The 27,654-nt window shown below is 39.3% G+C and overlaps 2 protein-coding genes across 3 annotated transcripts in view; one reads left to right on the top strand and one right to left on the bottom strand.

The window, feature by feature from the left end:
* Positions 1 to 420: 420 nt before the first annotated feature.
* On the top strand, positions 421 to 3,875 carry LOC113667328 (uncharacterized). Of its 2 annotated transcripts, none has more exons than XM_089205071.1 (2): positions 421 to 924; positions 2,741 to 3,875. In XM_089205071.1, the coding sequence occupies exons 1-2, from the start codon at positions 753 to 755 to the stop codon at positions 2,959 to 2,961; spliced, it is 393 nt and encodes a 130-aa protein (XP_089061197.1). In that variant the 5' UTR covers positions 421 to 752; the 3' UTR covers positions 2,962 to 3,875. The 2 variants fall into 2 exon arrangements, 1 of the variants encoding a protein (XP_089061197.1); XR_003445882.2 differs by lacking the exon at positions 421 to 924 and adding an exon at positions 2,396 to 2,637.
* A 1,197-nt stretch (positions 3,876 to 5,072) lies between these two features.
* LOC113667319 (poly [ADP-ribose] polymerase tankyrase) overlaps positions 5,073 to 27,654 on the bottom strand; it is a 30,936-nt gene continuing 8,354 nt past the window's right edge. The window contains exons 15-49 of the mRNA XM_027183129.2: positions 27,573 to 27,617; positions 27,027 to 27,179; positions 26,121 to 26,270; positions 25,167 to 25,334; positions 24,359 to 24,508; positions 23,345 to 23,449; positions 23,048 to 23,080; positions 22,808 to 22,873; positions 22,225 to 22,447; positions 21,834 to 21,866; positions 21,335 to 21,513; positions 20,771 to 20,853; positions 20,441 to 20,556; positions 19,942 to 20,179; positions 19,148 to 19,325; positions 18,415 to 18,491; positions 17,610 to 17,702; positions 17,179 to 17,338; positions 16,628 to 16,783; positions 16,091 to 16,208; positions 15,401 to 15,500; positions 15,063 to 15,243; positions 14,280 to 14,462; positions 13,148 to 13,318; positions 12,422 to 12,621; positions 11,619 to 11,724; positions 10,350 to 10,519; positions 9,566 to 9,722; positions 9,316 to 9,443; positions 8,696 to 8,756; positions 8,333 to 8,510; positions 7,657 to 7,764; positions 7,337 to 7,539; positions 6,732 to 6,818; positions 5,073 to 6,535 (exon numbers count right to left, since the gene is read on the bottom strand). Coding sequence (XP_027038930.2) covers positions 6,245 to 6,535; positions 6,732 to 6,818; positions 7,337 to 7,539; positions 7,657 to 7,764; positions 8,333 to 8,510; positions 8,696 to 8,756; positions 9,316 to 9,443; positions 9,566 to 9,722; positions 10,350 to 10,519; positions 11,619 to 11,724; positions 12,422 to 12,621; positions 13,148 to 13,318; positions 14,280 to 14,462; positions 15,063 to 15,243; positions 15,401 to 15,500; positions 16,091 to 16,208; positions 16,628 to 16,783; positions 17,179 to 17,338; positions 17,610 to 17,702; positions 18,415 to 18,491; positions 19,148 to 19,325; positions 19,942 to 20,179; positions 20,441 to 20,556; positions 20,771 to 20,853; positions 21,335 to 21,513; positions 21,834 to 21,866; positions 22,225 to 22,447; positions 22,808 to 22,873; positions 23,048 to 23,080; positions 23,345 to 23,449; positions 24,359 to 24,508; positions 25,167 to 25,334; positions 26,121 to 26,270; positions 27,027 to 27,179; positions 27,573 to 27,617 — 4,848 coding nt within the window. The 3' untranslated portion in view covers positions 5,073 to 6,244. The remainder of the gene's footprint in view (positions 6,536 to 6,731; positions 6,819 to 7,336; positions 7,540 to 7,656; positions 7,765 to 8,332; positions 8,511 to 8,695; positions 8,757 to 9,315; positions 9,444 to 9,565; positions 9,723 to 10,349; positions 10,520 to 11,618; positions 11,725 to 12,421; positions 12,622 to 13,147; positions 13,319 to 14,279; positions 14,463 to 15,062; positions 15,244 to 15,400; positions 15,501 to 16,090; positions 16,209 to 16,627; positions 16,784 to 17,178; positions 17,339 to 17,609; positions 17,703 to 18,414; positions 18,492 to 19,147; positions 19,326 to 19,941; positions 20,180 to 20,440; positions 20,557 to 20,770; positions 20,854 to 21,334; positions 21,514 to 21,833; positions 21,867 to 22,224; positions 22,448 to 22,807; positions 22,874 to 23,047; positions 23,081 to 23,344; positions 23,450 to 24,358; positions 24,509 to 25,166; positions 25,335 to 26,120; positions 26,271 to 27,026; positions 27,180 to 27,572; positions 27,618 to 27,654) is intronic.

Genomic DNA, 27,654 nt, shown 5'->3' with positions numbered 1-27,654 from the left:
TCCAAGAATTGAATGCATAATGTAGTATGGGGCTGTGCAGAAATTTTAACGTCACTCAAACTTTCACAGTCGAATTTTCTTGTCATATCGCGAGATATGGAGGTTTATAAGACAACTGAGATGCCATGCGCACTCCAGGAGCTTAAAAAGGCAATTGTTTCTTAGATAAATAGACCAGTAGACAAATGAAACGTTTTATTGTTATTTTTCCAAAGAAATATGCCAGGCTTTCTACTGATTCCGTGGCATATAGCTCCATATGAAATGGTACCAGGACGGTCGATGTCAGCGTAAACTGTTCTCTCTGTCTTAAACAAGGTCTATGAGCGGTGGCCTAAGGCGGGGGCCATACTTTCAAACTCGGGTCTAACGTGTAAACAATCGTATTAGCCTGTTGTTGTCCTCAGTCCTTCCCTCGTTTTTCATCACGCCTGCCGAGACTCGAGTACTAGCCCAGAAAATCGCAAAAAGGAAACAAGAAATGGTACAATTAAATACAATCAAGTATGCAATAATAACGAGGCACTAAGCGGGAAAATAAAGTCTGTCCTACAGGCCACCGTCGTTTTGCTGAATCGCGCCCATTGAAAAGCGTCGCCCGAGAAAAGTGGGGTACCCATGATGCTTTGCGGGCGCAATGACCCAGGAATGAGGTTGCAAACGCTCACCGCCAACTTCGGTCGCTTTAGATCTAAATTGACAAATTCCCAAACAGGAGTTGTAAAATTTCGCTTTGCGTCCGTTTAGAGACAATGGAGATACAATTGGAGCAATTAGCATTGTTTCAAAGTGACGAAATGCTCTTTTCGTCGGTAAAGAGCGAGGGCCGCGTTTGCATATCAAAAGAGCGTGAAGTGTTCATCCGTAAGCTTATACTAACCACGCGATCGCGAGCAATCCTGTCCACGTTGGAGCTCTATCAAGGTGAGTGAATGTTTTTGATTTTAAATTTTTTCGACCATAAATGTTTACTACGAACATAAACGAAATTGCTTTCCTCGAAGAGAGATCGCTAAATGTGATCGCACCATCGAATTGTGTCATTTTAATCTAATGTAAATAAACATTCGGACTGTCGATGGTTTGTAGTTTTGCTTTTGGTTTCCATACATTATTCTGTTAGTTAAGTTGAGGTTGCTCATTGGCTTGTTTTGGTCACGTGTGCAAACGAAGTGTTACTATGGTAAAGCTGAGTTGGAAGTGAGCGTGCACCTACGTGGAGCGGGAATCTACAACGTATACTTAAGCTTTTCGAAAAGTAATTAGACTACCGACGTGTTATCTGAAACTGACGGCAATAACGGGCCAAAAAGGAAGGTAAAATTCCGCACTGCCCCACACTACATTATACGTTCAGTTCTTGGATAGAGTGACAAAAACAATACTTTACCATTGGGAAAACAGATTTGTTTTACGATAGTATGGGGCAGTACGGGAGTTTTACTAAAAGGAATATTTCTGTGATGTTTTGCTTTCTTGGCGAAATTGATGGTCGAACCTCGCAAATCTGCCGCATTTGAGTCTTAACACAAATTGAAAACCCGGCATTTGAAAGGTAATTTAATTTTACATCTGACCGATTTTTAAACAATATAACCTAATCAAGATAACGCCACTAATTACGTCTATTCTTCTTCGATGAAAAGCGCTACGTTTCGGTTGTCTGCACAAGAAACAATACTTTCGAACACTGCGTACACGGGGGATTACATGATTGACAGTCGGATTGACAGGCCTGCGTGAAGTTACGCATGCTCTCTTTCTCTTTTCTAGCTTATTTGCATTTTCCCGTGCGACGTTTTTCAATGGGCGCGATTCTGTAATGGGTAGCCTACTACCAGGCTCACAACGAGCATGCGGTGCGACTGGCGAGGCAGCGAGAAGCTAGGTATAGATTATGCCGATGTAAAAAAAAAATATACAAAGATAACTTATTGTAATCATTTGTTGATATTTTGCCTACAATTTTTGGTGTTCTTGGTTTGGTGCATTGAACCAGCTTGTCAAAATAGTTACTCCTTCTGATATGTCGGACTCGGAAAACACTTCGCAAGCATTCAAGCTCTCATGCGCTGCTGCTCACGAGTTTACCGCGGTTTTGCGACGCCAACAGCAGCGCTTCTGAGAGCCCAAACTCGCGGTCTATGTGGCGCTTCAAGAAGAATGTCAACGTACGTAAACGAAGAGGTGTCACTTAAATCTTGAAAAGATGAACCGGATTCCGCCCTGATTAAGTTAAGGCCTTATCTGTCAGAAACCTATTTGCGAAGCCTACCTTTTCAATTAGCACGCGCTCGAAATTATCTTTACGCGTTAAGGATAAAGTTCATCACTCCACGTATTGTGATTGGCTGTGATCCACATGTAGGTCAAAGTTATTCTTACGTCAGAGAGCGGGATTTAAATATTTACCCCTGGAACTACCACAGACGATCCAGCTTAGCATGAAAAAGGAATCATGGCGATTTTCCTAAAAGACCTTTTCGTGGAACCTGTCTCTACAGATTGGCTTAAATTTGCCGTCATTTCAAATACGCTTTGTGTGTTGTGAATTTGGTAAAACAAATCCCGGGAGCTACGATTTTACGAGAAATTATACCCTTAAAAAAACACTAGAAGAAACATCAGAAGATTGAGGTCAGTGACGAGATAAGAAAAGGCAGATGTCTAAGGACTCTGTTTTCCAACAGACGTTGATGCATTTTAACTGAAAATCTTCGTGTCTTTCATTCTTCAACAGGCAAAGAAATGTCTTCTGTTCCAATCAGTACAGCTTACGTTGAGCGAATACGTAAAAGTGCAGCGGCGAACGGTAACAAAAGAGGATCTTTTAAACAGAGAGAAGTTGCTGGAATGGAAGATAATCGCCGCGCGACGAAGCCTCACTTCAATCATTATCTTGCGGATGCGCAAATGAAGTGGAAAGCCACAACAAAGAAATTGTTTTCGTTTATGACATGAACAGGACTTGGATTCGTCTTCGAACGGTTTTATTTTCCATTTAATGTAACAACATTTTGACGATCTCTGAGGAGGACCCGACCTCTTTAGTATAAATATGGCGACAAAAAAGCATCGGATTAACTACCTAATCTACATTTTAAAATTGAAAATTTGCTTGCTATAGGTAATGCAAGGGCGAAAGTGAACTCAAATGTTACCTCAAGAGAAAACTAAAAAATTCATATTGGTATTAACCCGAATTTATCGCGGTTGGTAAACATCGAAATGGGAAGGGTTTGCTTTCCCTGTTTGTGCGGGGCGGAATGACTGCCGTGATCTCTGCGCTGGGAATCTTCTGCAGTGGTATCAACCCAAATTTGGCGCGGTTTGTAAACATCTATTGATCACAGAGGAGAAAGATTTGTATCCCCCATTTGTGTCAGCGAGATAATTGCCAGGAGTCGTGCTGGGATCCTTAGGCATTTAAATAAAATGTCTCAGTCTATGTTACACAGTTTTCTGTTTGTTTTAAAGTATAAGTATAAGTATAAGGCAAGTTACGAGCGCAATTTTTGCCGAAAGGAAATTGAAAAGAAGGAAATGTTATCCGTGCCACAATTTACTTGCATGATTTTTTAACAAGGAGTGAATCAACCTTTACTTAGGTTAGAATTTTGTTGTACGACTGGTAGAAAACGGAAGAAAGCGCGATCTAGATACATTATGTTTTAGAGAAAAACTCACTAATAGCTGATGAAGATTTGTTACAGGCATTAAGGTTTATGCTTATCATAATATATGATAGGAACCACTTTTTCTTCCAATCTAGAGGTGTTTGAATTTTTTCGTCGGCAAGACTGCTCATAACTGATGCCCATCAAAGATAAAATTTTGTTAGCTGCAACGGTTGAATAAATCATACATAATTTGTATCGTTGTTGTTTCATTTTGTTGGCAAATTTATTCGATAATATTTTTGTGCGGTTACGACCCTTTTCTATCGGAGTACTCGTTTCCTTGTGGGTATTAATCATTTGTTTACGAAAAAAGTCCAAGGTTCGTCAAATTATGATGTTATTTTGTTTGCGGGATGCGTGACTTCTTTTTCTCTTCAGTGAACCATATGGTACCAAAATGGTAGATCTGCAGTCGGTAGTGAGATGGCCTTTTCGGTGCGCTGAGTGTGAAGAAAATTATTCGTAGAAGCACGGCCGTAAAACAGAATCTCCGATTTGAATTAATGAAGCAAAGGACCTTTCAATCTTAGTGTGAAAGTCTCCTGTTTCTTTACCTGTAGAATTTGACAGCAATTCAAATGCAAATTTTCAACAATTTGCAATTTACATTTCGTGGAAGCTCTGTTTCACCTTGTGGTTTGTATTAACACAAAAATCTTGATCACTAACGATCTAGCGTTTTCAAAACGACGTCTATCTAACATTTCTAGTTAAATTTATAGGAAGTGAAAGTCTATTAAAAACCAAATTTTGTTTACATAGCTTCAATTTGAAAGGAAAATACAGAGGGTTCTGTACAAACAATGGGGGCTCAGTTGTTTCTCTACTAAACAAATACATCATGTGCTTGAGATTCTATCAGGCGATAGCTGATGACTCAGACTATCTCGCATAGGAATCGAAAGTGGATAGTCTAATTGTCTCAGGGTCGGTGATAACTTAACAAAATAACAAGCTCCCTTTTTTTTAGTCTTAGACAGCGAATAGCGTAGCTAATTAGATTGCAACAATTGAGGTGAGATGCTTGTAAATTTATGCTAATTTCAAATATTGACGAGGGAAAGCCCGCGAGAGGTGCAAGGGAAAGGAGAAGTGGGGGGAGGGGGGGGGGGAATGATCGTAAGGGGGGAAAAACGGAAACCCTCTTCTCCCCTCACACACATGCTTGTCAATCGAGCACGACACACGCCAGGGACCAAGGTGCAGTACTAGTCCCGGCCGGTATGGCAATAAAACCGGCAAACCAAGGTTCCACAGGAATCGCCCGATCAAACTGATTTGGAAAAGCAAAGCTTTTAGTTGGGATTTCCTCTCTAACAAGGCTAGGCATAAGATATATCGTGGACACTACTTGAGAATTTATGGCAACGACAACTAAGAGCACAAGGTTAATTCACTTTCTTTTCGTTTTATTAGTCAATCTTCCCTAAGTTTTCGATTCATGGCTATTTTTGTATCCGGATTTAAGACAATTCCTTCAGATGAATAAGTTAAGAAACACAATTGTAAATACGCTAAAACAGAGCACTAAAGATATAAAAAAAATAATGATAATAATAAATCCAAAAAAGGAAAAACAAGAGATTCTGACTCACATAACTTGGTAAAATAAGTACCTAATTATAAATCTTACTGTCGGATTGTATCTCTAACGGTGTCACAGTGTCATCCCAAAAGTGACTACATCGTGAGGCAATCGATAATACTAAATAATTATTGCGCTTTCCACGATGAACAATCAAAATCTTTTTACATATCAATTTTTGATCACCTGCATTATGGGTCTCGGAGATCAAATGCTTATTTTGCTCTGCTCGTAAGTTTGCTACAATTGTTGAGATTCATGCAAAATTATATACCATTCTATTTTCATTGAAGACCACCAACTAAATTCTAAAAGTTATTAATAAAGATCTTAAAACATAAAGTGAAATCATAAAAACTATGAGTTGAATTCTGCTTTCCTTAATGGGCTCAACGTCTAATATTCGAAACTGAAAGGTAAAAGGGAATGCTTTGAATGACTGATTTACGACACTTTAGAGGAGAAATCTAAGGTATAATAATCCTTTGTCAATGAACTGTTCTTTAAAAAGCAGCACAATGACACAAGAACTACTTGGTTTAGGATAATGTGTTGATAAAACTTAAGGATTAATATATTTAGATAGAGTTTGTTTCGGGAAGAGAACAAGCCTAGTCAGTGGTTTCAAAAACCGAAGAAAGATGACGGACTCGATTGACAATTGGGGTAAATATATATCGCCAAAGAATGAAAAGCTAAAATTGACACTTAACCGAACAAAAAGGCTGAAGTTATAACTTTCAGAGAAGAAAGCAAATCAGCCAGCTTTAAAAAAAACTCTTTACGGTAGCCAATTTACAGTATCAATTCAGTTGATAAAGCCTAATTACCTTTTAATATCCCTCGCCGAGGGAGCACCACAGTTTCTTAAAAACGTTGTCCCCCTTTAGTAATTTAAGGTTACCCCATTGCTTTTCTTACGCTAGATATATGTCATGTTGCTCGATGCGGTTTTATCCCAGAAAAGATACTCTTGGTTTTAAAATCGATATCTGTATGACTGATAAGTCCGTCGTGTAGTCTTCAGTTGCACTATGTAACGAATCAAGACTTGGGACTCCTTGTACACAACATACTCGCTATGGTTATTATAAATTTCCTTGTTCTGCGTGATACGCACTCCTGCAGGGACTACAGCACCGTATGGAGTGGTGACATCTTCGCTTGGATCCGGGACCTCTCTGCTGGCCAATAACACGCTGTCAAATCCCTCGGGCGCAGTCTCGTAATAATCACGATCGTCTACGCTTTTCACGTTACCAAGGGCAACCTGATGAAACCGAGGGAGATTTGGTTTGTAAGGAAAATGGCTCTTTTCCATAAAATTTAATATCTAAACAATGTCACGATCTTTTGTTTCCATAACTACACAGTAGTGAGGTGGGAAGGGGAGAGAAGTCCCCCCCCTCCCCCTCCCCTCGTTTCACCTCCCTCTGCACGGTCCCTTCGAAGTCTGGCAAACTCACCTCACAAAGAAAGACAAATGCAGCCCCATCTCTTCTACGACTCACGTAACCCATACTCTTGTCCAGGCTGTCAGATGTGTAGATTCCCTGCAGCAAAGGGTAACACGATCGACATTAATTTTGAAAAAAATTGCAGCTAACTTGGGTAATCCGTATTGCTTGGTTCTCAATTACTTTGTCTATTACTGGTATGGAAAACTCGCGCCACTCTCAACCAGTCGCATGTAAAACTGGATTTCATTGCGTCTAGGTCACTCGTGTTTTCTAGCGCTTTATAAAGTCTCTATTTAGTTCACTTTCTTGAAATGCTTCCTTCGTTCGGACTGATATTGCTTAGGTTCTAGTCAACGACTTAACTGAACAGCGCACTGACCCCCTTTTTATATTTTGTAATTCCGTTACACTTGAATTTTAAAATACAAGGAAATTGTTTTTGAAGTCAAAAGCGTTTCAAAGGGGTTTCTTTCAAGGGGCCACTCATTTCGAAATTTTCAGACAGATAGTCCACAGTGCATATTCAGCTGGAGACTGAGTGAATTTACATCGTCGTGCGTAGCAACGCATTTCTTAAGAGTAACACTTTTGAATGGACCTCATCTACCAACCTTTCCTAAGGACCACCCTGAGCAGGAAGCCTCTGGAGGAGCAATTTTGAGGCCTTGTTTTAGGATACCTATCATGTTGACTGTATTGGTGCCATGCCATAGCAGGCGGTAGTTACCAGGCACTCCACAGGATTCAAATCGGTCGGCCTCTCCAGAACGAGAGACCCTGAAAATACCGTTAACTTCAAAGCTTTGGCAACCACCTGAATTAAAAACAAATTTTGTTTCAGTTCTAACGGTCCGTTTGTCCTAAAGTAAAGGAACTTAAGGCAAACCCAGCTAAAGGGTAAAGATAAAGCACAATTAATATTGTAACTTACGTGAGTTATGTATGTACTCCAGTATAAGCTGACATTCATCAGAGGTTGGATCCAACAATTCTATGCGACATCCAAGAGATTTGTACACGTAATCCAACGGATTTATCTCTGAAAGAAGAAAGCGAAGTATTTCTATCCACTCATTTCATTTTTGTACAAAAATCGTAACTTTCCCTACAAATAAGAAGTCTTGCTATGAAACGAACCTAAAAACTTAGCATCTGTTTTTTGGAGGGAAACAGCACCGGCATAATTAATTTTTCAGTTGCTCTGGTATCGAGTAATTGAATATTCGAAGTTGCCAAGCCATTTCACCATGGTATAGAGACGAAATTCAATTCGATACAACCAGAACAGTGACCTGGTGTAACAATCTTTTTGATGAGGTAGAAAATTTAGAGAACGCATGAAACCGTGACATAATTCATTAACCCTCTGACTCCTAAGAGTGACTAACATCTAATTTCTCCTTACAATATCACCACTGAATCAAATATTATGGTCACTAGAATAAAAGAAATGATCACAAACTAAAGAAATACTTTATTGCTAAAAGAATTCTCCTTCTCAGCACCTTAGCAAATGTATAAAGAATGGAGAATACGCAGACTAATTTTAGGGTGTAAAGGGTTAAGAACGCAATTTCAAAAAATGCCTGTAAAAAACCTCATCATACCTTTAGTCTTATACTGTGCACCTAGCAAGATCTTGCTGGCAAGAGCCAGTTCAGTCAAATTGTAAAGTGCAGTCAGGTGAGTCTCGATGTCTGAAGCTTCATTCAGCGGTTTTATCCGTTCATATGTATACCTTGCCATTGGCATCAACATATAATATGTGTTACTAAGCTCGGCAACCTGAAAACAGAGAGGAAAAGTGAGTCAGCTATAAATAATGTTTAGCCTACTGCTTACGTTTATGCTAAGGCTTAGAGGAACTACGAAACGAACAAAATGCCTATCCATATTTTAATTGAATAATCCAGCCATCCAGTACTGACGTATGATGAGCAACTTCAGATTTTAAGACAATAACATTGCACCTTTTCAAATTTCTCTTCTGTTCCTTCCAGATTAAATCGGTCGATGGTGTCCACAATAACTCTGAAAAGAGAAAAACAGAAAACCACGTTCTAAACATAAGTTGCCGAGGGAGCTCGGAAGTCTCTACATCTTTCACGTTATAAATCATAAAATCAGTCCTCTTGGCTATCCTCCATACATTTAGTACGATGTTAGTTGTGAGAATTGCATGTGTAATCAGGGGTTTCGATAAAAGCTGGTTACGGGTGGTCTACCGCTGCTTATAAGATCTCTTACCGCTGTCTGTTGAGCCTGCATGCTGGCTCTCGCGTTTGGGTTTTGCCTCACGGACCCTTTTCCGGGCCCGCCGCTCATTACACCATCGGCAGCCGCTTATGGAAAAATTATGAAACCCCTGGTTTAATCCAAACAACATCGCCGCACAGATTTTTTGACTTCCATCTCATAACTAGTGTGCTTAACGAAGTGTTATGTTGTGGGGAGATAACACACAATGGTTACTCTTGAGACTAAAACGGCGTTAAGGCACCTTAACGCTAGGATTATACTTGCTTTCTATTCTTTCGAAAACAACTGCTATCAACAGATTTATGCCATGCACTGCTCTTTAGTTACGTACTTAATTTCTCTCAGTATTTCACGAGCCTTCTCAATAGTTTCGTTGGAGAGTCTTCCAAATGGCATGTAGTCGAGATCGAGTCTAAACGAACCATAATCCATTGAGGACTTAAGCAACGCAACATCGGTCTGAATGAAAAGAAAAGTATAACTGAAAGTTTAAAATTGTAGCCCATAATATCCATACGTTATTTAACGTTTTGTAACGTCTCTATTGCAAGTGATTCAACAGAAGTATATCAGCTACTTACAATGTTCTTCATGAACGACTGTAGCTCTCTACTCAGGCGTGATGCAGGACACTTAGTCAGCTCAAATGGTTTTAGAACCTCGCTCACTTGCTGTCGTTTGTTCTCAGGATTCTTTTCTGGCATCACCAAGGCATACTTCTTAGGTTTTTTCTGAAATCTGTGGAAAGAGCCACAAAACCATAACCTTTCTCTCACGCCTGAATTAAACAAGTGGTTTACAGTGCTAAACACTGCCTTAAATTCAACGAGAAAGAAGACTGAAGAATAGGAGGTAAAAAAATGAAAATTGAAACAAGAAAACGAAAAAGAGCAACACAAAAAGTAAAAGCAAATTTTTCTTTGGTCCAAAGGGCGAGAGTTCTGTTTCTGCTTTTCAAAAGGTCACTTCGTTATCCTTTTGGTCATTCGTTCAGCTCTTCTGTTGGCACTCGAATGAGGAGAAAAAGGGATTAAGGGAAATCTTGGCGAAAAAAATTTGCTGTCTACAGAGACCAGCAACTGAAAAACGAATAACCATTGTGTTGACGACAAGAATGGTTGTTTTTTTGTTGAAGACTTAATTTTGACTTCCAGTAACTTTTTCTCTGAACCTCACGACTTGTAACGGAAGAGAATTAAGGACTGTAGTATACAAAGCGGACGGAATCGCATTAAGGACAAGTATATCCGGGAGCTTGGCGAGTAGAGAGCGAGCGGTAAAGAAAGTTAGACTGCTGTTTGTGTGTTTGCATTAGAGTTCTTGTTTTGAAGCCTTCGTGGCTTAAAGTTCAACAAATCGCCTTACTCGTATTTGTTTTCCCACTCATTTCCAGTCTTGCTCTTGAAAATCTTTTTAAACTCGGCCGTAGCCATGTGTGCATCATTATAAGGTGTTCTCTGATGTTGTCCTTTGTCTCCAACACGCCCCCAGCGATTAAATAACACCCACAACTCCTTAGCTTTGTGGTAGATAATCTGAAATCGAAAATGAATATTTCGTGATTAATGTGTACTAATTGACTGAGAAAGACGGCTACACCGGAAAGGAAAATATTTGGCTTAATGTCATGACGTCGCGTCTGTACTTGTAGAACTTACCCCTGTACCACACGTAAAGGACTTAGCCATTATACTTGACTCAAACATGTCATTTAATGATCATTTATCTACACTTAGCTCCTCTTTGTTTTCTATACTATGTCAAATTAATAGAGTACGACACCTTTTCTCTCGAGAAGTACTATACACAATTTTGAACTCATTGGTACTTAGCAAACTGTTTTCCTGTTCCACTGTCTGGGCCGGAATATCGAAGAACAATCTTCACAAGTTGCAGCTAATGCAACACTAGAAAGTTTGACCACATAACGCCAGTCCTTAAAGGACTTGGGTGGCTTACTATTGAAAAGTTGCTAAGCCTTCGGGATGTCACAATCTTATAAATGTTGCAACGGGCTAGCCCAACATATCTGAGCTCCAAGCTAGTCAAAAACTCGTACATTCATAAACACTAAACTAGATCGAAAGACCAGCTTAGAGTGCCGAGGTGTAGGATAGCTACCACTCAGTACGTATTTTTTTATAGAGTTTAGAGCTATCTAGACATGGAACACTCTAACGACTGAAACAAGGAATTCGAAATCACCAGCACAATTTAAACAAAAGGCAAAATGTGAACTAAAAGAAGCCAGCTAGATAATATATTTTAACACCCTAAAGCATATATAATTATCGATATCTAAATGTAGATGTTTTGATAGTTAAACCTTTTAACTTTTGAACTAGATTTTTAATAATAATATTTTTAAATTGTAAATAGATAGATCCTACATTTTACCTTGTAAATTGATTTTGAAAAACCCACTTGGAAAAATCAATAAAGTGATTGTATTGACTTACGGAGCGTGAGCAGCGACCGAATCATAAATATCAACCTCTTCATATTTATTCCTAGCATCTTGCAATTTGTCTCAGTTGGAATAGAAATAAGCTTTCGTTCGTGCCAAAATGCACGATCTAAGACTTGCGAATAAACAGCCATGCCTACCAATAAATATCAAAATGGTTGTCTGACCTGCATCTTGTAGAAGTTATTTAATCCGAACATTCCATACTTGACGTCTACTTTGGACATGAGGATGTTGTAAGGGACATTTGTTTCAGGGTCGACATAAACTTTCCTGAAAAACAAACAAACAAACACTCAGGAAACGTAACTTTGTGAAATATGTATGCCTTGACTACTAACTACGAATTGTTTATTCCTATTTAAGATGAGGAAAACAGTTTTCAAAGCAAGAATTGCTTTACGCGCTAGACGTTGTCGAGTATTGAAAAAATCTACGCGAGGAAGAAGATTAAAGAATTAGGATTTAACCTTATAAGAGAGAGACAATTCTTTTATTATTCTTTTACTTTTTTTTATACATTTTTTTGACTAAATCTTTAGTTTTGTTTACTTTCGAGATTTCTGCTAATCAGAGGTGTAACATTGCAGCTAAATCCCAGCATGACGTTGATCCAACCACAGGCGACCCAAGCTCCAGCTGTGAGGTGATCATCTTACGAAATGAGAGTTATGGCGAAATTTAGAAGAGTTTGTATGGGAATATTTACGACCTCTCTTAGGAATAAAAAAAACACAGTCAAATTCAATAAAATTACCTCACCTTACTTCCGTAGTGCATTGCTCGTTATCTGACCCCTTAAAAATGGGTTCTTTTCAACAAAGTAAGCGGTCAGACAACAAGCGATGCACTGTGGAAGTAAGGTGGGGTATTGTTATTGAGAAAAAATACGTAAATATTCCCATACAAACTGTTATAATTTCGCCATGACTCTTAAAGAGGTTTTAAAAATTCATCAAAAATTACTTACCCTGCGCCCTCCATTCTGAAAGCTGGGTCTACACCAACTTCATCGTCGTCGTCATCATCAGCAGGCTTTTCTTGTCTTTTGGCTTCTTGGAGCATGTTTTCTGCATCAGCTTTCGGGTCCGGTGTTAGACCTTCCCACAAATCATCGCTGGACGTGACAAAAGTAAATCCCGAGTCAACTTCCATTGGCTCCTCTGTGTCCTGTTCAAATGTAAGGTGTAAGGGACCATTCAGTAGATATCATAAAGGGGGGGGGGGGGGTGGGTTTTTTTTTTGCTATTATAAAATTTACCTGATCCAACCCTAAGGCTCCGTAATATTCTTACGACTTCCCCTCTTTGGCAGTTACTCGGCATACAATTTTCTGTAGGTCCCTTTCTTACCCTGTTAGCGACGACTTGTTCCCTCCTCGGTTCCTTGGACATATCATGACTTTTCCCGAACTGAGGGGTTACCTTAAAGATTTACACGTTTTTTGCCTGCTAGAAAGTTACAGACAGATCTAGTGCTTACGGAATAAAATTCGTTGTTTAAGAAAGCTTGTGTTACAGCATTTTACTAGGGCGCACGTGGTTCGCTCGCTAACCGTCAAGTTTGATTCAGGGCTAGCCAGGATAGGGAGGGTGTGTTTTTGCTCACCCTAAGCTTCTCTGATCTTACAAGCGTTATTGAAAGGAGGGCGACTAAATAAGCAATTTTTACCACATAAAAAAGGGTGAATACTCACCTTACGAGCCTCCTCTTCTCGAAGAAGTTCTTCCAATACTTTTCTCATGACTCCAGACCCCTGTCGTTTAGCGTAGTACAAAGGTGTATGACCCTCAGAGTCTCTAAGTGCAAGTGGTGCGTCAAAGCCGGCCAGAAATCTTAGTAAATCAACATTTTCTGCCGATCCATACTACCAATAAATAGAAAAGTCGCAAGTTAATAGTAAAAAGTAACTTTTGACTGACCCATTCTTGTCACTCCAGCTTGCCTTACAGACACAAAGTTACCAAAACAATTTTCCTCTTGAACATTCTATTCTAAAGAAAAAGTCAAACAAAGACAGATAAACAGACAGACAGATGGATAAGACACAGACAGACCGACCGACAGACAGACATACGGGCAGAAAGACTTACAGACAAGCAGGGAGGCAGACATAGAGGCAGGCAGGCGAGCAGACACACATACAGGCAAGGACGTAGGCAGACATACAGGCAAGAAGGCAGGCAGACATACAGGAAAGCAAGCAGACAGACAGGCAAGCAGGCAGGCAGACATACAGGCAAGCAGGCAGGCAGACATACAGGCAAGTAGGCAGGCAGAAATACAGGCAAGTAGGCAGGCAGACATACAGGCAAGCAGGCAGGCAGACATACAGGCAAGCAGGCAGGCAGACATACAGGCAAGCAGGCAGGCAGACATACAGGCAAGCAGGCAGGCAGACATACAGGCAGGCTGGCATATAGGCAGGCAGACATACAGGCAAGCAGGCAGGCAGACAGGCTGGCATACAGGCAGGCAGACATACAGGCAAGCAGGCAGGCAGACATACAGGCAAGCAGGCAGGCAGACATACAGGCAAGCAAGGAGGCAGGCATACAGGAAAGCAGGCAGACATAGAGGCAGGCAGGCAGACATGCAGGCAAGCATGCAGACAGACATATAGGCAAGCAGACAGACAGACATACAGGCATGCAGGCAGACAGACATAAAGGCAAGCAGGCAGGCAGACAGACATACAGGCAAACAGGCAGAGGGACATAAAGGCAAGCAAGCAGGCAGCCAGACGAATGGACGGAGAACAAAGGGAGGAAGCAAGCAGGCAGTCAGGCTGCCAAACAGAACTAAGTTAGTCACAAGATCTGCATTACCTTTCTGTTGTTGACACAATGATGTATAACAGACTTCCCGTCTTCATCTTGTAACGCGAGATCAACATCAGTTGTCTCTTTTGTCGCCCAAATGGTCCTGTCATCTGTGCCAAACATCAGTACTTTCACCATGTCAACCGTGTTGTTACGTATAGCTTCCATGACTGCTGTGCGACCATTGTGCTGAAATAGAAACAATGGCGTGAATTAGTGTCGTCAGTCAATTAACTTTAAACGCGAAACTGCTTCTTATCCAAAAAAAGAAAGAATAACGCTTTCTAAAACCTAGACGACCTCTCATGACATCATTTCTCGCTTTCATCTGTGCTACATGGCTTTGACGCGCGATCAGTAAAATTAAAGTTTGGAAAAAGAAATGAATTTTATTCCAGGGGAATGATTGTTGTGCACGAAGACCTATAGAACTTTCGTTTCCAAATAAAGAAATTTCTACGAGAGTTATTTGAATTGATGTTCAGACAACAACGAACTGTCGTTCCCAAAATGGCGAATGATAGTTAGTGATAGTTCGAATTACGCGCGTCTTGACCAGGCTGGCTCGCAAATTCTAAGACAAGGTCACCATATTTCGCTCGAAATATACGTGGCATACCCGTAGAACAGTAGACGAGCTCTGACGAAGTTCGTTAAACCCTACACCGTTTTCTACACGATAGTGTCTTTTTCACTTATTTTTCAACACACGAAAAGTCGGTGGCCACAGTTGCTCGCATTATTCTGCATTTGTTTTTAGGAAAAGGTACGAAACATGAAGGAAGTTACCTTCGGAAAATTGACGGAAGCTCCATGTCTCAGCAGATCAACAACAACTTTCTCACTGAGTGACACTGTAGCCTCTATCAAAGGAGTTGTGGTGTCGCCGCTGTCTCCTTCATTGTTATCCCTGACTTTGTAACACACATCCAAATTCTTCACATTACACGTTGATGGGCTCACAAAGAACCTTGCAAAGATAATATAATTCACAAAAATGTCTATAAAATCATGATCATGCATAGTTACAAGTACTTCTTCTCCGTTTGGCTCTTTTCCAAGTGAATGTACTTTCTCTTAGTTTGTCATGATGTTTAGGTTAACACTGACATTCCGTAAGGACTTACTCAACAAGTGTTATGATTCCAGTGTCTGTTTTGGAGAACACGGCGGCAAATGGAGTCACACCATCATTGTCGGCTACATCCACAGAAGAAGGAGAATGTTCTAAAGTACATTAAGGCAACAACGAAAACCGTTATCAATACAAAATTTGCAGAAGTTTTTTAATTTGAAACGGAGTTTAAGGAACCATTTGAAAGGTAAATGTTACATGGTTACATTGATCAACACAGGCTACAAATTATGAACAGTGTCAGATGCTTACATCTCCGTGCAACGGGCTGACAAAGGTAGATTGTCGAAATAAAAGTAGCCAAATTAAGCTGGCTGTATTGCATGCGGTTAAGTCAGAAAAGTAAGAGAAGAAAATAGGTAATTGCGATATCGAAAGATTCGTTATCAAGACAGAACTTGGGTAAAACATACAGTGCTGATAGGTTTGAAAGAACACACTTATCAAGGATTCGACTTGTTTCCTACAGGTAACGTTCATCATCAAATAACGTCTATTATTATCATGATCAACGGGAATTCAAAACACTCGCGAAGCTTAGCTTTTTCTCTTGCACTTGTAGCAAATGACTTTAAATTCTATTTCATAAGTTACTTTCATGAAATTTAACATCTTCAAATGCTGCACTGTTTTTCTTACAAATAACACAAGAAATATACAAAAAAACACAAAGCAATCATACCCCACAAAAACCTGCAGAAGGCCAAGTTGTGATTACATGCCGCGTAATGCAAAGGTGTCGCGCCTTGCGAATCAACAGCACCAGCAGGGACTCCCCTTCTAACAAGATAATTGGCTATCTGGAGGAAAACAGGACACTTACTGTAAGTAGCTGCTCTCAGTCATTAAAGTTATAAGATTAAAATTCGACAAATATCAAGTACATCGACCGGAAGTGTTTACGAGAAATTTGCCATGCGACATGCCTCAAGCTTCAAAGGAAAAGGGCGAAGTAAAGGGGGGGGGGGGTTGGGGGGCGTAGTACTGAACCTTCCCTCCTTGTATGAAGAAAAAGTAGTTTTTTACGACACTTATTTACAATACAGTTATAAAACGACTACCATGTTCTCAGACTGCAGCCTTGTGGGTCGTGAAGAAGGCGGGATGCAGGGATAAGAAAATCAAATTACCTGAATTTTCTATCTAAAACTAAACGTTAAGTGCAGTAATAAAGATGTTCTTGACAATTCAGGCGACGTGTACAATTTTGTCTACATACCTCTTCCACCACCTGTGTCCACAGTTTTGCAGAATGAATAGCTAACAAATGCAGAAGGTTGCGGTCCTTCTTGTCAAGTTTCTGTAGAGACGCATCTTTTCTCTGTTTTCTGAGCAGTGTCCACGCAAGGTCCAGCTTGTTGGATTCCAGCGTTGCCTGAAAAGAAAACCCAAACACGCTTGAATCGGGAGCTAAATTTGTTCAATAATCAAAACTGAGTTTGTGAAAAGCATTACTTAAAATAGCTCAAAGACAAAGTCGCATTAAAGAGCACCCAGAATTCACATCCCAGGTGGTAAACGCTCTAGATAGAAAGCTGTTTGTATGCGTTTTCTCCTGTGCACTGCAGAAAATATTTGAAGCACACTAAGCACAATTGCCACTAGGGAGTGAAACTATGCTCGGTAGCCCCTCGAAAAAGACAATTTTGCGGCGAATGGAGACTACTTCCCATGAAATCGCTCAATTTTTTTCTTCACCTTTAAAAGTTTACGTTTTTTGCTCAATAACTTTATTTTTCTCTGTAATGATTTATTAATCCACGTCATTACCTGTATAGCTTCCACAAAGTCCAGACCAGCTACTTCAAGCATCAAGTAAGCGATTCCTTGCCAGTTGTTGTCAACGACAGCACGGAAAGCTGTCCTTATGTCAGGTTTGGGTTCCTTCAAATCAACAACATTTTCCCATACCCACTTACACTTTTCCTTCCTGAGAATAAGAAAATAAAAAAAGACTTAAAAAGGGTCGTCTTCTTCATCATTCAACGATCATCCCGCTACAGCACCCACATCATCGCGCAGAATACCCCTTGTTGTCAGAACATTAACTCGCATTGGAAAGCAGATCTGTAATAGTGGCAGCGAAAGGTAAACGGCGTGGATTTCAGTGGATTAATGTATCAAGTAGTTTTCTCCGCATTAACTATTGCTCTGTTTGAATCATCTAACGTTGTACTGCGACTTCACTGGATAAGACTCACTCTTTTTCATAGTCTATCCAGTCCTGAGGAGTAAGAGGCTTTATAACAGAACAGGATGCTGGTGCGTTACTCTGCATAAACATCATGGCACAGCTAAAAGAGAAAAGAAGGATCCTGAATGAATGAGCTTTCATGCCGTTAAGTAATGACATTTAATTAAAATTACCCACAAATAAAAAGTACAGTACATTTTTGTTTTCCTTCAAAACGAACCGTCCTAGGCTTAAAGCGGTTATAATTAAAAGGCACTCGCTGAAAATGATAGGACCGTTCCTGTATCACATCCCCCATCAAACCCCCCCCCCCCTGCTCTTATGCCTCCGAAAATCTCTTCCCTTACAATTCTAACTTCTCGATTCATAACCGGCATTTTTCTCTCAGTTTTTGACCCGAGTTTTGCAGTTTTGACCCTTGTGTTTTTTCGATGTCGGCCATTAATCAGAGTCCGGTGTTCAATCGAGAATAAAAGGCTTACCCTCTCTACTCATAAGTTCCTATACCTTACCATCTAGCACCAACCCCCACCCCCCCTTTTCATCAAGCTGTCAATGAAAACACATATAAGTGGGCCTATTTACAGCACTAAGGACTTGTTTAAGCAGCTACATTCACATAATCAAGATCAAGACGCACCTACCACATTCAGTACAACACTAAAACAAAGTCGCACCGAACTTGACTGTTTCATTAGTCTTCCGCATTCCCCGCTCACCAGAAAAAGACCAAAACACAACATCCCACAGGATTCACGTTGAACTTTTACACATAACAATCGAGTACTAAGGAAGTGAAGTAGTCATATTACCCATCATGACTCTCGCGCAGAGCCAGCGACAAAGCAGTGTTGCCGTCGTTGTCTTTTATCTCCAGAGATGCTCCTTTCTACGAAAAACCAAACGGCAAACGTTAAGTTGTGTAATCGATGATCAAGGACAACCAATCCTGTTACATTGTTCAAGAAAAATTAGATCTGTGTTAACAATCAAAAAGAGTCTCCAGCTTTTCTTTATTTTTCTCGGTCAGCCGGTCGAGCTCAAACAGATTGAGAGGGTGAACTGGTCGGTGAAAATTGAGCGAAACAAAGACAACAAAATTCTTTCCTATAAGGAACTATAACAGGGTTTATGTATTTTGGACAAATTTCTCTGCTCTCCGCGTCATTCTCCTCCATTCGCAATCATACTTAATCTTTTTTGGACTAAACTAATAATATGTAGTTTCTCTAGCACTAGAGGTAAGTTTGCAGGTCGAAGAAAAACGAATCTAAAAATTATGGCGTTAGCCTTAAATTATATTGTGTAATTTTTGCGTAAAAAAAAGAACACAAAACTTTGAACACTTATTCAAGAATTTGTCTCCGAGTCTAGTTTTTATAGATTAATGTCAAAGGGATACTTCGGTGTTAGATTCTAAAGGTTTATAATGTGTAAACCCCCCAAAAAACGGCCTTCTTCTCTCCAAATGCCGCCTCCCCAACATAATTTTTTTTTCGGAAAAGCTTGATTGTAGTGCTTACAAATTTCAAGGGGATGTTTTACCTGAAGTAGATTTAATGCGCAAATCGTTGCACCTCTGAGTGCTGCCCTGTGTAGCGGAGTCTGCCCAAACTTATCGCGATGATTCACTTGCGCCTTAACATCCTTTCCCTGTTCAGCCATTGCCTCACACAGCAGGCTCACGATAGATATTGGATCGGACATACTATAATCAGTGTGCCTGTGAAAACCGAAAAAAAAAGAGAAAAAATTCAATACATTCATACAGAACGGTTTCATGCTCAACAGGGTAATTGGTATTATCAACTGAGTTGATAACGTAAATTGGCCACCTTAAAGGGTTTAAAAAACTGACGCTTCAAGCGTACGCCCTTCATCAGAGCGAAAAAACGAAGGGCTAACGCTCGTAACGTCGAAACGAAATCCTTTACGGCGGCCAATTTACGTTATCGACTCGGTTGATAATACTAAATTACACTGTTTTGATGTTTGGTTAAAGAAGGTGCACTTCAATAGCTAACAAAGGCATGGCACGCCATTTAGTGACCATGAAAAGTTTGGTTTTGGAATGCGAAGAATATTGAACTATTGGAGGACTGAACACATAGATGACATCACCGTTCACAGCATTTTGCTTTTTTGTCATATAAAACAAAAAGAGTCTACGTAGCCGTGGGTCTTGATAAAGTTTACAAATAAAACAAAACAACCACCACGTCTTGGTAAAGTTTACAAAGTGCATAAAATTCAACATATCGCGTTAATTGTCCCGAGACATTTAACCTCCATTGTAGGTTGGAACAAGCTTACAACCCTTCATTCTCTAGTCAGCTCACCTGTTGCCCATTTTCACAAACCCATAATGAAGAGGAATCCTTTCATGTAAATCTAACGCCACCGTGTTAGCTCCGTACTTGATCAGCAAGTCCTCCACCTCCGTGAGTGTCTCAAAGCCTCCAGTGGTGCAGTTGACAGAGTAAAGAAGAGGAGAGCGCTTCTTAGTGTCTGCGGTGTTCACTTCAGCGCCAGCTTCAAGCAATGCTTTGCAAAGCTTTAGAGGCGTAGAGTTGGTGTCTGTGACGAAAATCGGGATGGAACAGCACGACAATTATTAACAATTACACTTTTTTTAAGAGGGATTCAATATGTCTGACAATTCTTAAATGGTCTCGTAATTTAGATAGATTTAGATAGATCGATCGATTGATCGATCGATCGATTGTTGGTTTATAAGTTAATTGATAGGTTGATTGATGGATGGGCTGATTGATTTGTTAAATGACAAATCGATCGATTGATTACCTGATTCAAATAAGTAGAAACAGACGTACTCACCAGGTTGATTGGTGACTGCCCATGACAAAGCAGTACGTCCAGTGTCATCAACAACATTAGGATCTGCTTTAGCATCTAACAAAGCTTGAAGGATGACGAGAGAAACGTTTGCTGGCCTAAAAAAACGGAAGTGTTATCACATATCTCACAAACCAATACTTCATGATTCATTTCATGATTATTTCGGATGCTTTAAAACATATCGTTTTTATCGATAAATGTGTGAGGTTTCCTTCTTCTTATTCAAAATAGCGGTAATAGGAAAAAAGGAATTTCTACACCGAGATCGATTTGTGAAATACATAAAAGATCACCATTGTCTCAGTTTACCTTGCAGCCAGAATCAAAGACGTCGAAAGTCCATCTTCTTTTACATTCAGCGATTTTATGTTTACATCAGCACCATACTCAATCTGGATTAAAGTTAGAAAAATGTCATCACCAACAGGGCAATCTTCTCACGTCGACAAATTGTTAAAGGTCATTTCCAAGATGCCCATAGCCTATGTTTCATACGAGACCAAGTGTAAAGACTTTGATAAGGAGACGAGACGCCTTAGGATCGTTGTTTTCGATCCACACACACGAGAAAGTGTGAGAGATGGAAGGTGTATAGATGTTTCTGTGTCATCCATGAGACACTCCGGAGCGAAAACTATACAGTATGACTCATTAGCATATCGCCATGTTAAATTGTTACACACAGTGAAACGTAAAGAGGTAGGCTAGTTCCCCGCCTCAAAATGTATCTTTGATGTCGTGGGTACTGGAGCTCGTCGCAATTTACAGAGCACAGCATATATTTAATTTGTGAACCAGTTACCAGAGGGACGTTAGACGGAAGAGAGGGGGAGAAAGAGGCGGATAATTCATGTGTTACATTCAAAAGTATACCATTAGTTTAGCAGCTCCTGTATTTCCCCACTTCACTGCTAAATGAAGAGGCGTGCGCCCATGACAGTCAAAGGAGTTGATAAGCGACTGGTCTCCTTTCACATATCCAAGAATTAACTCCAGAAATGAATAGAAATTCCAGCTTTCATAAACGAGAAAGTGAAGGCAGGAGAAGAGTCCTGAAAACAGAGAGATTAGCTTAGCTCATTTGTCGGTGATTATTTATTTCAAGAGGCGAGTTGCAGTTTCTACTTCTCTAAAAACACCACAACCTTTCAAATCTTGTTCTCCGTCCATTCTGTTTTCATTTTAGTTTACCCTTCCCATCCTACACTTTTTCCTTATTAAACAACTGATATTTTGTAATTTCACTTAAGATGAAAGTAACTTTGCATATCGCACAAAAAAGCCTAAAATATAAATCAACGTTGATTCTTGTTGAAGTGATTTGAGTTTGAGGTAGTTCAATAAAATAAATGTTCCTTGGGTGATTACCAACCTGTTACACCATAATCTTCTGCAGAGTCTTTTTCTGTAGAACAGACAAATAAAACTATGAATCAATGAAATCAAAATAAAGAAAAAAAACAGATTGTAGAAAAAAGAGGATTGGTTGGTAATATTCGGCGGTTAAATTTTGGGCATATGAGACATGCAAAATGAAATATCTCGCATAAAACATATAAACATATTAGTTAATAGGTTCTTTAGACGCTGCAAAAATTAAACACGTATGTAGGAGATGTGATCTCTTTCACCTCTGACAGCTTTGAAAGAAACAGAAAGTGTTTATCTGTGTTCAAAACATTTATTTCTTACATAAATCATGAAAATCTGTTGATAGACATATTGAAACAAATTTGGAATGGCCAAATCGTTATATAATATACCGTTAGGATTGACGTCTTTTTCACCATCCGAAGGAAAATGATTTCCATCAATGTCACTTTCATCGACATCAATATCGTCACTGAAATCAACACTGTTATCATCGTCATGGTCCATAACAGTGTTACTGTCATCATCGCTCCACGAGCTAGGCTTTCTTTCCGACTCCACTTGTTTACCCTGGTCTTTTTTCAAACCAAATGTTTCAGGATCCCTCAAGTGTGCCTACAAAAAACAGCGAATAGTGACAGAAGGCGTTTCAAATGAGTGTTGTGGGAAAAGAACCAGAGTGACAACAGCTTTTAATCATAACAACAGAAAATAACACAAGGATCCGATGAGAACGCGACTTAAATATACATGTGACCAATCGCAAGTACAGAAAAAATGGGAGGGGACCACATCGCCCGTTATGCACCTGTTCGTGTGGGAAGATGGCACAAGACTTCTGGACCAAACACAGACTGTAGTAAATTTTTCAGGCAATTCTCTCAAACTGGCTTTTAAAGGGTTTGCAATCCTTTGTCTCACACACGTTAAGATAAGTAAACGAAAAAAAAAAACTTAATGTTCATGTTCACTTACATCTGAGGCTTTGTTTATCTTTCCAACTCTTGCTTTAACGTTACAGCCAAACTTGTCAATCAGAGTCTGTTTATCAAGATGAACAAAACAGTCAAATATGTGCACTGTAACATACATTGTTAACGCATAGCTGCAGTGGTAGTCAACAGTGGTGCTTTGAATGTAAGGGAAAACGAACAAACAAAACGAGAACCAAACAAGCGCAGAAAAAACAAATTCAAGCAAACCACTAACTGTTACCTTGAGAAATTCCTTGACAAATTCTATTCTTTCCTAAGGGAAGGAAAAAAATAAAAAACTCTAAAGTAAATAAAAAAATGCAAGATTTGCTAAGAGCATAGAGGTGACCTGACGTATTTGTCCCTCTAAAAGATAATCGTAACAACATTCCACGTGTTACGCATTATGAAAAACAAAATTTCATTAAATACCTAATATACAATTCTATTTTTATCTGTTCTTTCGTTTGATGATGAGAAATCAATAAAAAAAAGGTCTGAATGAACAGCAGATCCCTAAAAGGAATCGGTCCGTTACCTTACTGGGTGGAGATGAAGCTACTGTCTCACAAGCTTGCAGGAGAGGTGTGAAGCCATTGTTATCAACCGCATTGGCCATCTGATTAAGGTTTTCTGGACGGGTCTAAGTACGAATTTGATGGTTAAGTCAAAATAATCCATGACGCAGTAAAGGAAATAATTTTTTTTTAAAATATAAAAAGGCACTTAATATGAAATTAGTAGAGCATTGCACCTTAGTAACAAAGAAGAGTGCCGTAACAAGCATGGTTAGCATATTGTAGAGGAATCATGTAGATATAGATTCAAACAGGTTTTGGAGCGGAGGTCCAAAGAGAAACATTTCCTGGCCTTCACTTATCATCAAAGTTAAACTATTTTAAGTGGGGCTCGTGTTAAGATAGGTGGCTTATTTTTGCGTGTGGAATAAACTGAGTCCTTTTCAGCGGCATCCGCTCTTGATTTGAGTACCAGTGAAAACCCTCTGCGTAGTTAATTTTCCTTTTTCCTAAAATACCAAAACTTTCTAGAGTCCTTAATTTAAACATTCTGAGCGTTCTCAATCTATTTTTGTGTTAGTTAGGCCGATTTTACTTATTTGAAATTTGGGCTCTCGGTAGCTAGCCAAGATCCATATAACGTCAAACCTCGATCATCCGGACTTTTCGATTATCCGGACTTGCTTCTCTGGTCCCATTTTTTTTTCAGGAATATTAATAAATCACATTCGAGACCGAAGCACATGTGATGAAAATCTCGTTGAATTCAATCTGTTCTGCTTTTTGAAGCTGTTAAATGTTTTAGGACAAAACAATTTTGATGCAATTCAACTAATGCAGGATAGGGCGACGCGCACGCTTCAACAGTATTTTAGGTCTATTTAATTCTTAGATAATTGTGCTACGTCTTCTTTTTTTAGGCCATTCTGTTTTATTTTTGGCTCTTTGGTATTCATGTTTTTGATTATCCGGAGTATATACGGCAGTTAGTTATTAAAAGTATATGAAACAAATAAACTCTATGCTTTCAATACCTTCCTCAGGATTGTCTTCATGTAAGTCCTCATGTCATGCTCACTGCATTCGGAGGCTAACATATGCATGACGTTTCTCCCAGTCGTCTCCAGTCCTATGCTGGGATCTGCCTCATGATCCAGAAGCATTGAGAACTGATCCATATATGACTGGAAGAGTAGTAAACAACTAGCTCAGGATTTTACATATCTTGTTAAAGGTTTTTTCAAGGGCTACACTTAAATGCATTCTATGCCCCTTCCAAAAAGGGTCATTGGAAATTCTAAGAGAAGGAAAAGTAGAGTAAGAAAGTAAAATCCAAACGTGAAGTACCCAAAAGATGAGGACAGAGAGAAGGGGAAGGAGACTGAAACCAATGCAGATGAAAAAAGGGTATTTATTTCCTCTGAACAAACACAATTAAATTCTATCACAAAACAAACCCCGTGGTTGACAGAAAAAAAAGAACAAAATCTTGCAATAACCTAAAAAAACCACAACTGGCTTTCTATACTTCAGATGTGGTTGACTACCTTCAGGATCCCCTCCAGCTTATTTCCTCTGAACAAACACAATTAAATTCTATCACAAAACAAACCCCGTAGTTGACAGAAAAAAAAGAACAAAATATTGCAATAACCTAAAAAAATCACGATTGGCTTTCTATACTCCAAATGTGGTTGACTACCTTCATTTCAAGTGAAAGATAAGATTACAGAAATGAAGCATTTTAAATCTTAGAAATATTCTTGTGACCTCCAAATCAAAAGCTCAACAGAGCAAACCAAAAAAGGAAATGTTGTTTTGCACAAGATATGAAATATGTACCTCTGAAAGAGCAACCATAAGGGGCGTGAGTCCATCTGATCTGATGCAATTTACTTCTGCACCTCCAGCAATTAATTTCTCAATCATTTCATTGCTTGCTCTCATAACTAACGATTTCCAATGCTTCTGTAGCTGTTCCCGCTGCTCCCATTTGTTACCAGATAAAGTCTGAGGAAGACAACAGAGAAGAAAGAGATCCAGACAAACTTCTCTTTTCATTATAAGTTAGACCATCCCATGCACCTTGAATAATTTAAATATTAGACTGAGAAAATGCCTCTCTATTCAAACTTTTCATTATCAGACATCTGCAAGGTAAATTCTGTACTCAAGTGGCTCATTCAGCCACAGCTTCTCGCTGTTTCTATGGCATAAAAAGGATAAGATTATTATACTGCTGGCAGTGCCCGTGGGTAATACGAAGCGAGTCCTGCATTCCGATTGGCCACTTGAGCCCACCTTACCCGCTGAGGCTGCTTGCTTCAAAAACAGTTGGCTTTCTTTCCCGTCTCTCAAACAAAACAAGTCATTCTTTTTTGCATTTACGGACCTCGACTTTGTCTTGGTCCATAAAAAGACAAAAAAAAAGAACTCGACAGGCTTCCCTGACATATATTTCTGGGTGAAGAGAGGTAATGTGAAAGTAAAGTGTTTTGGGTAAGTGACACAAACCAAACTAAAATAGTTTACACTTTTCTGGCACAAATGGCAAACATTTAAAAGTATAACTGCGGCATGCAATGCAATATTAAGCTTATTTCTAGATGTTAAATTAAGGTAAGGTTAATAATAGGGAAATTTTAATGACAATAAACAACCATTTTGCAGATATTAACGCGTAAATTGAGCAGTAAATTACTGCGCACGTCAACAGGTTACACAAAAAAATAATCAAATGTTGTAAGCTCCAAAATGCAAATCCCTCACTTGCATCATTGTACAAACTATACTTACAACTGTGGCATCTGGGTACAGCTCTGATAGGTCGATATCATCAGCCTTTTCTGCTTGCAAATGCAGCACTTGAGAACCATTCGTGTTAGTTTTTCCCACCGAACCATCAGCTCCCAATTCTAACAATGTCTCAATCAGAGGGAAATTGTTCTGAAGAAATGAAAAAAAACCCAGATACAATGCAAGAGCTGGTGAATACAAGAACTTACTTCTTTGGTGAGATTTCTTGTCAGCAATGTTTTCCTTCATAGCTGTAAGATCTAAGCACTTGCTAGTTATTTTTTGTGTAATTCGTCCTTATTTATTTTATTCTCTTTTTTCATACCTCCTTGATGGTGTTTTTTGTTAAGTTTGTTAGCATCTTCTTTTTCTTCTTTTTTCGAGTTTCTCATGCTGCATGTTATTTCGCAGTCCACTTGTATTTAAAGCCAGTTTCTTTTACGCACAATCACTTTTTAAGTCAGTTTTCTTAAATCACGCTAATGGCACAGTTCTCTGTATTTAGAAGTTGATTTTTGCAGAGATATATTAGGCATTATCGATGTGAGTATACACCTGTTTAATTAATAATTATAGATCATTTATTGCCTATACCCCCCCTCCCAGCGTTACAAAAATTCCTAGCTAGCAGAGGGCTTATCAGTAGTTTAATTACAGATCAGAACACAGCTTAGAGAAGAGCAAAGCTAAGAAATTTAACTCAGAGCAGTGAGGAGCAAATCGTTAGCAGGTGGCAGGGTTTAAGGGTTTGGAAAATTGGCAGCTCTCCAGCCTCTCAGTCATGTTAACTCCATGCTGCGATGGAAAAGTATGAAACACAAAGGGTTTAAGCCTAAGGGTGGATCAGCAGTTATCAGAAAGAGAAAGCTCTGCTGCAATATATCACAAAACAAAACTTGTATAAACCTGCAAGACAGCAACCATAAGTGGTGTTTGCCCCTCTTTGTTGAGAGCATTCAGATCTGCTCCAGCTGACACAAAGAGCTTAGCAAGCTTGCATGAAACATCAGCGAGATTCATCTTCAGTAGTGGTGGTTTGGTGTATCCCAAGTCCCCATCCTTTTGAGAAGAAAAAAAAAATAGAGAAAATCTTATCTAGGGAGAGGGAGTCAAAGTTTGGCTAACATATATATATAGTAAGTAATTTTTTTCCTCTAAAATAATGTGGTGATGTTAATGAACACATCTTGCTTGTAATTTGAGCTGTAGAGAAAAAACTCACAGAAATAATAAACCATTTCCCTTGATGGCACAACAAATAGAGACTGTGAATATATCAAAATTATATAATTATGTGAACTGCAGTTTAAGAAATGAATATGAAAGCGATCTTCACAGTAATGAACTCTACTTAAGCAGTTAGTAGTGAAAATAAGGCCTGAAAAAACAGTTCAGGCATGTAGGAGACAACGAATAGTATTGTTTTCCCCAGTGTCAAAGAATCATACTCACCCAATTTCCGCTTTGAAAAATGGAGTTAGCAGCCAAATAATGAAGCTGTAAAAATAAGAGTTAAAGAGATTATTTAAATTCA

The sequence above is a fragment of the Pocillopora damicornis genome, chromosome 4, assembly GCF_964200805.1.
Source record: "Pocillopora damicornis chromosome 4, jaPocDami1.2, whole genome shotgun sequence".
Classification (NCBI taxonomy): domain Eukaryota; kingdom Metazoa; phylum Cnidaria; class Anthozoa; order Scleractinia; family Pocilloporidae; genus Pocillopora; species Pocillopora damicornis.
Note: the sequence above shows the minus strand (reverse complement) of the source record. Positions and strands in the feature narration are given on the sequence as shown.